This window comes from Temnothorax longispinosus, chromosome 1 (genome assembly GCF_030848805.1).
Source record: "Temnothorax longispinosus isolate EJ_2023e chromosome 1, Tlon_JGU_v1, whole genome shotgun sequence".
NCBI classification, from domain to species: domain Eukaryota; kingdom Metazoa; phylum Arthropoda; class Insecta; order Hymenoptera; family Formicidae; genus Temnothorax; species Temnothorax longispinosus.
This window is the reverse complement of record NC_092358.1, coordinates 6,025,378-6,036,738: the sequence shown is the minus strand read 5'-3', so window position 1 is coordinate 6,036,738 and position 11,361 is coordinate 6,025,378. Positions and strand designations below refer to the sequence as shown.

Genomic DNA, 11,361 nt, shown 5'->3' with positions numbered 1-11,361 from the left:
TCGGCGGTGGGAGTAAGAAAACCGGAGTGGGAGACGTGCGATAGTGGGGGAAGGAGAGAGGGACGAATGAGGGCGAGAGAGACGGCTATAAATTGCAACTTTGTGTAGGGTAAAGGGGAGTGGGGGACGTACGGTAGAAAAAGAGAGGAGTCGCGGAGCGACTCGGGAGTGGGAGAGGGATGAGAGAGCGCGATAGAGAAGGAGGGGGAGTGCAGCGTGCTCTCGTCTAACGGGTGGGCGGGAAAAGGGGTTATACGCTGTGCCCCCAGGGTTAGGCATCGCACTGCGCGCAGAACCCGCGAGGAGGGAATTCGCACGCGGTGCATCGCTCTCTCCTCTTTCTTTTCCCCCCTCTCTCTCTCTCTTTCTCTCTCTTTCTCTTCCTCCTCCTCCTCCTCGTCTTCGTCCCCCTCCCCTCCTCTCTTCGTCCTCCCTGTCCTATCTCTCTTCCCAACCCCGTTTCTCCTCCCGCCATTCCGTCGCGATCTTCGCCTACGTTCCTCTCGGCTCGACTTTGCGGCAACCCTTCCGTCCCTTTCGGTACTTTTTCGTATCGCTACTCTGCGACTTGTAGAATTCGAAGATTCCCAACGGCCGATCGAAATAACTCGGCCTGTTGTTTTCGGTCTGCGTGCCTATCGAATGGTACAGCGTCCTCCGAAAGCCAATGGAACATTCCTGAATACGTTCGCGAACATTGTTGCATCGCGGCCGGCGCGGCCGGATGCGAATTCTTCGTCGAAATATTCGGCGAAAAAAATTGAAGTATAGCCCGTTTTTTTCACTCTCGCAATCGCGTAAAGTCCCGAGTGATCGTTTTCCCGGCAAAGATATTTTTCTCACGTTGTCTCTTATCTTCGATATTTATAGAGAGAAGAGCGTAGAAAAAAAAAGGATTTTAGGTACAGAATCTTTTGCTTAAAGTCAAGAAACATTATACAAGCAAACTGTCACAAACTATTCTTATTGCGCGATCAATGTTAAGAAATCCTGAATCGCAGTTTCATCTGAATAAATCAGAGTCTCAAAGAACTTTACAAAGAATTCGGGATATTTCCGGAGTTATGTTGCGTGCGTGCGTACAACGTTTTAATGGTTTCAAATACATTTACCTCGTTTTAAAAATCCTGGTTCAAAAATAGACGCAGAAGACGATTAAGGCACGTCCTATTATCATATCCCAAGTGGTTGCAACTTTTTCCAACCCCGCAGTTATTTTCGACATGTTCCGTCGAAGAGACATATTACTCCGAAGTATCCAGAGCTGGAGCTGCTTGCCCGCCCTCAAAGATACCGTCAATTAAATTGCACTTTCTGTCACAACAGATTCCCGGGTACTTTTTGCGCGCGCTCTTAATTATTCGCCGATGTCCGATGTTGTCGGGCCGAATAATTTCGAAACCCTCCACCGTCCTTCAATTCGGCCATTGTCCGAGGTCTGTTGACATAAATCCTCGCGCGCTGAAGATATCCCCCGTCCATAAAAAGAAGTCGGCCGCTGAAAAGGGCAGGTAAATCCGGCCATTGCAACCCGGTTGAAACAAGAAACGACGCGCTTGGTGGTGGCCAAACACGTACGTGCGTACACGCGCGCGCGTACATATCCGTGTCGTCCTGTGCGGGCAGTCCCGGCTAACTTAAGGGGTACTGTCACCGCGCGTAATTATGCACTCTGAACCTTCGATTGTCCGGCGGATATCCCCCGATGCACCCATTGCTCAATGTTGTTTGCGCGTGAGCTAAAAACAGCGTGCCCGTAGCTCACCGCGCTCCGTGTACATACAACAGCGCGAACACGCGGCGTGGCTAAAAATAGAAGATGAATGGATTCTTAAGGACTACCTGATCGAGTAATTGTGCAAACAATTTGAACTACTACAGCGACTACTATAGCATGATCGTAAATTATACCTACTTGTATAAATGGGCTGTATTAATTTAAGGTCGTTTGATTTATACCGACGGTGCCAACAACTCTTGGGTTGTATCCCCATTAATCCGGAAAATGGCCGAGACTGTTAAAATAGTAGTAGTGTATGAAAAAATGTAGTTGGCGCTACGCGAAACCCTAATAGGAAAACTTGAGTAAACACGAGTTAACGCGCGCGTAATCAATGCTGAAAATTTTACAAAATTAAAAAAATATAATATATATGTTTAGTACAATAATAATACAATAAGATGTCAGATTTATCAATTTCTATGCCTATGTTGTATGAGTTTTTGTCTTACAATTAGTTGAAATTTCAAAAGTGTAATACATTGCTGTAATATCTAAGCTATCTATTCATTTATCAATAATCTATTCATTTCAAGACAATTTAAAACTTTTTCTGAACAAGAATAATTTAGAAGATATCACGCAATAATGACGAATAATTAAAAGTTATGAAACGTATGAAGTTTTGAACGTTCCTAGATTTTTATTTTGACTGTACTCTGTTATGGGACTTCTTCGATTCATGCCGATCCCTAAGCATGCATCTCCTTCGCGCAGAGCTGAGATACGCGTTGGATAATAAAGAACTAAAGAACACGATTTTAGCATCCTTAAGTAGTCCGCAACCTAATCATTTTCAAGTACCGTCCCGATTAAACCTGTCCAAAAAGGCGCATAAGAAACGTACAAGCTGTTTACTCCGGGAACAGCATATAACTTGGACTTTTAAATCTTTTTATATACTGCTGCACCGTGGTACGCGTAATCTTATCGTATACTTTTAAATTCATTCGAGTGAATACCAAACACAGGTAATTGATTCGGAGTTTCGTACATGTTGATTGATGAGATTTAAGCAATGGCACAGATATCGCAGAGAGATATCCCCTATATATTTTCAGATTCACTTTTGCAAGACGTTCAACGCCAAGGGTGTCCGTCTGGTTTCCATCTCATATTAAACTACATCTCACACGTTAAACTACATCGCGCACCCTACGCTAATACACAAATTGAACATAGAGTTCTGGCGTCAAACATGCAATGTAAATGCGGATCATTGCGTCTCGTAAAATAATTTGAATGTCTTTCAAAACATAAGATACATACGTAGAACGTTACCTGAATTTATGATATCAGTCTATTATTTTGATCGTAATAATATCATTTGAGAGATTCTCCACATTCTCCATAAAATTAGAATTGTAGCATGTTTTACGGGCAATCGTTTTCCCCGAAAAGCGGATCTTTCGGGTGAAAAGAGTTATTCCGAGGCGCTAAATGCGAAACTTTATCGTGTGAAATCGCACATACGGAGAAAATTAAGGCGAAAGAAAGCGCTAGCTACCGGTAACCCTCGGCCATTAGATTCTCCTAATAGGAGAAAGAGAGAAAGACAAGAATAAGTTCGGACTATCAATTACATCAACCCAATTCCGGAGCTTACTTTACGCCGACTCGAATCCGGCCAGCTTGCTAAATTTGTTACGCTAACGAGCGTTGCACTCGTCGAGCTACCGCCGCTGTGTGTAACTTTTTGTTTAGTTGGCTATGAAAATAAACGCGAATTACGACGTTCGTTAACTCGATCGGCGGCTATCACGGGTCGATAGTTCGCGTATGCAGCGCGCATCTCGCGTCGCTAAGTTAGGATAGCGCAGTCGTCTATGAAGTTTCCATGAGAATGAGCATGTAATTGGATCGTATGTGTGTGTGTGTTTATTTGTATGTATTCTATAATAAATATCAATAATTGATCATTTAAATGTGAGGAAGCTACACAGCTCTTTTCAAACATTTCATTTCTATGGGCGTGTTATAGCGTCGTTTTTATATTATAGCTATTGACCTGAAAATCTGGTTCAGTCTAAAACAGTGCGTCACGAAGAATGTCACTTAACATTTACATTTTTACTGTGTCAGAATTTTATATTATCAGTTTCCTGGTGCGACATAGATGGCAGGTTTCGCTGTTAATGTGGTACGTATATAGCTAATTGCCCGCATTACTTATAATATATAATCTTTTCAGAAATATAAATACATATTAAATATTTTACATCAATCAAAAAGTTATGTACGCATCTTTAATTAGATAATCATCATTTCGATATCAATATCTAATAAGAATATCTAATATCTACATTATTGTACGCACCAAATAATTTCTTTTAATCTGTTCTTTTAAAATGTCTTCTCATAAGAAGTACGATACAATAGAAGCTAGCTTGAGAATTCTTATCATTCATGAAGATGAGCTTTCAATTGTTTTATTTTGTTTTAGATTAGTTTTAATTTGTTCATCATTGACATAGAATATATTTTTCACATATGATAACGCACTCGCGTTCGCTTCCTTTTCTCAAGGAGGTCGATTCTGTATTTTGAGACGAAGTGAAAATTACAAAAGTGAACAGATTTACTAGATTTCGACAAATAAAATTGTAGATTTTCTAGTGAAGTTCCTCACTTTTGTAATTTTCACCTCGTCCCAAGATACAGAATCGACCCCAAGCTTCAAATTGCAGAATGTGAAATTCAAAGTTGTGTAGCTTCTGAAGGTTTTCTGATTCCTACATTATTCATTGTTGGTCAAACCAACACGATAAAACGATTTTGCGCGCATTCTTTATATTATCTAATATTTTATCATTTCAATATTTTATTAGAATTTACATTAATGTATTATTATATATTTTTATATGAAAAATATTATGTAACGGCAGAAGATATCGTCACACAGCCATGCTGGTCGATAGATGGCGACGGCGGCTTGGCTGACGACCAGACAGCTGGCAAGGGCGCCTTTTACATGCTCGCTTGAATGGGAGAAGCAGCCGGCTGCTCGGCGACTGGTTGCCAGACCGGCCGGCACTTCGCGTACCATCGTCGTGGTGCGCGGTACGTTCGCACCGATGTGCGCCATCGTTTCGCGTATTTTCCGCGTCCCTTCCCGATTCGATCGCAGATCTCCCGTAAAAAAGTTCGCGCGAAAGAATCTCGCAAGTGGCGGTATTTTCAAAGAATCCACCGTGATGTCGCGCACGCGGTGCGACTTTCGAAAATCGAGCGTCGGCTCGTGACGCGCCGCGTGTTGCCTCGATCTCTCGTGGTTCGACAGGAGTGCGGAGTGAAAGTGCTGGGAGAATTAAAAAGAAACCGAGTCGCGGTGACGTGATAGAAGGATATACGACGGTTCGACAGTGACGGGAAGAAACCGGCGGCACACCACCACCGCGCAGCATGGGGTCGTGCCGGCGGCACGGAGGATCCGCGGAATTCGGCCGATTTCGCGGATCGCCGTGCAGCGACGCGGTGCTCCGATGATGAGGGAGAACTTTGCGCTGAAGTGTGTTATGCGCGAGTGCGGTCGATCAGAAATACGCTACCCAGCAGCAAGCCGCCGCCGGCACCGTCGTCGTGATGCCGTTCGTGATGCGGAAGGTAGAGCCGCGGCACGTGTGCCGCGGCCATGTGCCGGCGGGCTCGCATCCGGGCTGGCCGGTGGGCGCCGAGCTCGAGGCGGTGGCGAACGGCGCTCTCACCAGCTCCCTCAAGCAACTGGCCTCCCTCCTGACCGTCGCGGAGGACATCTTCGCGGGCCTCACCGTCGAGCTGGCCCAGGTCGCCGAGAGAAGCGGACACCTACGTCGCAAGCTCGACAAGGTCGAGGAGCGACTCAGCACCGTCGATCCCAAGAAGATACCAGTCCGTGAGTATTCTGAGTGGTTTATTTATCTTGCTGAATTAATTCTCGATCGATCGGGTGATAGATCATTCGGAGGACGCGATCTTATCGGCGCGATGCAATTGCTACGCGCAATTGTTTATATACGGTGCTTCAAGAAATAGTGAAATTGGCGCTTGTTAGTCCCTTCTCGATCGTCGACAGTGATTGTCGGAGTTATAAAGTTTAAATTCTCTGAGAATACAAAAAGTAGTAAACGCTGACTATTGCTATGCTTATAGCGTGACCATGGAAACGCTGCTTCAAAGTACTTCAAAGCCGTTGAATAAAGTTAGAAACTAAGCAAATTGCCTCAGGGGATATAGACGTTGTAACGCACACGCGAAGAAAACTAACGCGAGATGTAACGTTCACGCTCAAATTGCTTCAATTTCGTAACTTTCGGTACTTACGATATTTTTCCACGTCGTGAAACTCGAGGCAACTCCTCGAAATATTTGATACGCTAACATTGCGATCGCTTTTAAATTCGATACCCAATTAAATCGTAGAAGCTTTGACCAGTTTCTATTTTTGTAGATTCTAAATTCTTCCCGCATTTCCCACACTTTCTTTAGCGAAATTTAAATAAAAGTATCACTTCTTCGCTAGATGGTTTTGCAAACTATAATAGCTTCTCTCTCGTGATGCTATTGTTTTCGGCGATCCTTTCACCTATTTACCGAAGGGATGTTAAGAAACATTATCCCCGTTCGATTTCACGAGGCCCTACGCGGGGGCGAGGCGAGGATAAACAAGAATGAAAAAAGAGAGGAACGCCGCAAAGAGGTTTATGAGGAAAACGTTCGGAGTTACCTGGCCTGCACCGTGGGAAACGGATTGCAAGGTGTCCCGAAACTGAGTTTCACCTGGGTAGGGTATATTAGCTCTTACTCTGATGGAGGCATAAAGAGTTCCTTATTCTCGGCCTATCTTAATCCTAAACGTATGTCTCAGAGAGACACGAAACAGGGGACTTAAAAACGAGGTTACAAGGACCATTAATGAGTCGTTTGAAGATATCGGAATTATCCACTTCAGTCTCTAAAGATGTAATTAGAAGTACATAATGACTGACCTAATGGTTTTAAAAGAACCTATGGAATGTCTGTGGAATAACACGCACAAATCTTTAATCGTGTTTGCTGCATCTAAAAATAAAAAAAAATATACCAATTTACATATATTTATGTAAATTGGTAAGATCGTTAAATTATGTGAGTTATGAATCTTGTATGTAACACTTAGAAATATGAAAGTAAGAATTTGGAAATGTGCATACCATAAAAAGGGATTTCATTATATATGAAAAAATTTTGTCTACACTACAGCTGTTAGAATTCTCGTACGACAAATTAACATTTTTTGTACGTAAATGAATATTCTTCTTTTATTTACGGCGTTTGAAAGTCCATAAAGAAAAAAATAGTGATACCTTAAAAGTTGGATAATCGCGGGATATAACATCGTTAAAGTCCTTTTCGTCGAATTTAACATTTGAAAGGATTAGTTATAAATTCCGGTCACGCCTGAACGCGGCAGCGATTGAAGAGCGCAATTGAAAGGCCGGAGGAAAAAGTTCTCACCGACCGAAATTGCTTTAGCTCTAGTTTAAGTATCATCGGCGCCGCCCGCGGGAAATTAACGTCAGGTTTGACTTGGAGCCGCTTTTTACGACGCACGCGATCTCCGTTACTCCGAATAGTCGTAAAGCCAAGAAAAGCACGATTTATCGCCGCGCGATTCTGCCGTGCAAAACAATAGCGCACTTTTCTTTCCGAGATCAATTTCTTTCTGAGAGCAGTTCTTCCCGAGATTAGTGTCAACTTCTCGAAAGCACATCGACATATTTTAATCCTTTTCATTTATTTCATGGATACAGTTGCATCATTACAAATTTACTCAACTCCTTCAACAGAAATTGAAGGAGAAAGAAATATCTTTTTAATTTTCTATTTATATTAAATTCAATTTTCATTTATATTAAATCTGAAGATATACGCTACGCTCACACTTTTTCTCTCCATCATGTTCTTATAAAATTAAATCTATCATACAAAATACTTTAGGTTAATTCGTTTTAACTTACGACAAAACGGAAACGGAAGTTTGCGACAATTACCGACATAAATTGCTTTGACTTGTAAACAATTAAATCGCTCTTAGCTCCTATCTAAGATTGGAAATCGCGATTATGTTGCCAAGAATGTTGCTGTCTATGGCGAAATGTCGCAGTCGGGGTAGATGTTCATTCCATGGCTTCCACGGCAAACAGCTGAGGCTTCTTCCTCCGTCCCAAACGGAGGGAAGAAGCGTCTTCCACCCTTAGGGATCGTTCGTTCGGCCTCGGGTAAACGCCTATAAGAAAGAACCCGCGCTTTTTTCCAACCTCTCGTACCGCCAGTTCTGAGTCCTGCAAAGACGCTGCTCGCTGAGACAGCTGACTCAGGTAATCGGCCGCACAAACGGCGCCGGGCCTCGGATTCTTCCCTGCGGGTCGGTGGGAATTTTAATTCCCAAGGGTGAAACAGGCTCTCCGTCGCCGTCGGGAAGAAGCAGATAAAATAACGTCTGCCGGGTGTAATTTAATGCCGGTGCGCGCGTTTATACGTCTCGAATATATTCGATTTGCGAGGGAGAGAGCGATATATTCGCTTATCTCAAAATTTATCCTCCAAAATATTTCTCTGGGGGTTTCCATCTTTCGCTGTGCTTCGTTTAAACACGACTCGCCACGACGATCAAGTCGATATAGTATTTTTGTTTGCGTTATATATCATTTATATGTGGAATTACGTGGACCTTTGAAAGATTATTAAGACATCGTTGCAGCACGATTTAATAATTTATTACGTCCGCTAGATAATATTCTTATGCGCCGCCGACATTTAACGTAACTTCTCCCGAAGCTACACGAGTGCCGCGAGCAGCGCGGTTGAAAGTATGACTAGCCTTGAACCTTCAGGCTCAAGTATCTCGCCAGGGATATCGCGGATCCTGGTGAAATCAGAATTTACGTTCTCGAGGGGACACTCGAGGTCGAACCGAAAAGAGAGAAAAGGGAGAAGGAGCAAGAGGGAATATTGACATAAACATATCACTTATATTGCTGGCTCGCGTATCATACAAATAAATAATTTGGATAATACTTAATTTTAGATTCACTAAGAATTTTTTATAACTATGCGCGTTACTTGTAAACTATGTCCATGAGATTCTTGGTTAAAAAGAAACTTACAAGTTAAAATTATCAATAATGTTTTTGTTCAAATATTACCGAGTACAGTACCCTTCCGGGAAAATCGAAGTTTAATAAATTAGTCAAATTTAAAATAAGCAGAAATAAAACACGCAAATTTTTACCTTTCCCTTGGTTACCTAAGCAGATAAACGGATTGTTGATGTGTCAAACAATGGGACTGGTGTAAACAGTCTGTTAGACAAACGTGTATAAATTTAGGATCATAATATTGACTTCGGAAATCTAATATCGTTAATTGCGGTTCTGTAATATCGCGTCGAGAGCGTCGAGAGGATAGCAGTCGACCGGCTTCTGCGGAAATGGCCGTACGCAGGATGTGGTTCGACCTGGTCGAGCAGGTTCACCAGCACTCCGAACTACGAGCGAACGGTTAGTTTGATGGGCTTCCCATTGAGTATGCGACCCTGCGAGAAAATATTTTTCCTCCGATTCGCAGTATTGACAGTAAAGCTATTTTTTACCTTTCTTGTACTTGGAGAAACTTTTTCATTATAGAGAGACAATGTGCCAGCATGACGTAGTTTTAAACTTTTGCTAGAATTGTCACGCATTCTTTGGAGTAGATATATATAGGTAAGCTTTCACTTTTTAATGCTGCATCTAATTAAGAACACAATGTTGGTTATTTTTATCACATTGTTGTTTTTTCGAAGATGGATGGAATACTTGACAAGAGGAACGTTTGAATAAAATTTACTTTCACACGTTATTAGCCAGTTTTTTTATTTGGTCTTGAACCACGTGAAGCCATTCGCTTTCCTCTGTAGGTAAATACACTGCGATATTTCAAGTTTACTGCTGCTCCTTTAGGCAAATATACGAGAGTCTTCAAGCCTTTGCTACGTGCTTAAATAATCATTTTAATGAAGGCATTAATTCATAAGCACGTTCTGTAACGTTTCCTCTTTTATATTTATGATAAAACATGGAAATTTTATGAAGTGCCCAAAACAAATCCGATATTTTTTTAAATTTTACTTTCTTTAAGAGATATAATTCAACAAATTTTTATAAATAACAGCGGTTTAAAATTATTATAAACATATGACTTTCAAAATAAAAAAAACAAGGAAACTTTTTAAATGCTACTTTTTAATCGTTTTTAATGTATAATTGTATGAAAATTTTTATAAACTTTTTTGGAAGCTTATCATCGCGTTATACTTTTTTCTGAGTTAAAATTTCACATTGTTGCTATTTGAGGGTTAAAGAGTTTCCCGCGTCAGCTGTTTAGCTCGAATTTTTCCCCTTTCTACCCCGTGAATCCCCGCTGTGGATATCAGGCATGGACCCCCGTGCACGAATAATAACGACGCAGACGGAAATAAAAGTGGGCCGCATCGGGCGCAACGGTCCTCGGCTGTAGCTCCGTCTCCGGTTTTTCACCACCCCTCGTCGTTGCCTCCTTTATTTCCTCGCCCGGCTTCTTACGCTTACTTCCGGTTGCCAGCTGGCATCAAAGAACAGGAGGGGGGCTCATCGAGGGGTGACGCAAGCACGGGAGAGGTAGGCATCTACACAGGGGAACTTTCCCGCTTAATTTTAGCCGGCTTGACACCGAGGCACGTGTCCCGAATAAAACTGCTCTTTACCGCGTTAGAGTACATCGCTATGGAAAAAGTTCGTCCCTAGGCGATAAGGTTTGTCCGCCCCTATTAGATATCGACGAAATATATTGACTTATCTACGGTGAACTATCATTCAAAAGCAAAAAAGTTTGAAGGTATTATTTGGAAAAAAAAAACTGCATAGAAACTAAAATATATTAAAATATATATTAAAAGAATATATTAAAAGATATTGTTAAACAATTAATTATATATTATTAATCAATGTATATTTAAATTGTTATTTTGTCCTAATTCTCTATGAACATTACAGATAGTCCAATATATTTGATAACCACGTTATTGAAAACAACGAGGATTCGCGATTCGCTTATTCTAAGTGAATAATTGTAACAATTAAATTAATGACAGTTTCTAACAAGTACACAGAATGATAAGACTTACAAGATACGTAAGATACGACCGATGACTCTTAATCGCGTTTATCTTTCTCACGGTGGTAACCGTAAAAAGACAACAACTCTCGGAGAAATAATGAGCACAACTCACGGACGCGAGGAATTTCTCTTTCGGGCTCATGTTATTCTTTTCCCTTTTTTTTTCCTTTTCGAAGATAGCAAGTATATTTCCTCGAGCAGCTACTTTAACCCTCCTCATCTTACACCACGTGCTCGTAAGAAGGGAACAGATGCCCCTTGATGATCGCAGAGTATTTTCGGTGGTCACGATTTCTGTCTTGAGAACGAGCAGCGAGACTAAACGCAAACCAGCGAGCGAGACTTCACCTTAAGATTTTGTCGCAGCTGCAGACCTTTTTTCCTCGCAATTTTAGGATCAAGGAATGTTAACAAGAATTCTCGACAAT

At 41.7% G+C, this 11,361-nt stretch overlaps 1 protein-coding gene across 2 annotated transcripts in view; it reads left to right on the top strand.

The window, feature by feature from the left end:
- Positions 1-3,808: 3,808 nt before the first annotated feature.
- Positions 3,809-11,361, top strand: part of Gukh (NHS actin remodeling regulator GUK-holder) — a 79,976-nt gene continuing 72,423 nt past the window's right edge. Inside the window, exons 1-2 of one of the 2 annotated variants that reach the window (XM_071774812.1) lie at positions 3,809-3,920; positions 4,666-5,651. In XM_071774812.1, the coding sequence (XP_071630913.1) occupies positions 5,363-5,651 (289 nt within the window). In that variant the 5' untranslated portion in view covers positions 3,809-3,920; positions 4,666-5,362. The remainder of the gene's footprint in view (positions 3,921-4,665; positions 5,652-11,361) is intronic. The other variant, XM_071774803.1, reaches the window with a different exon arrangement.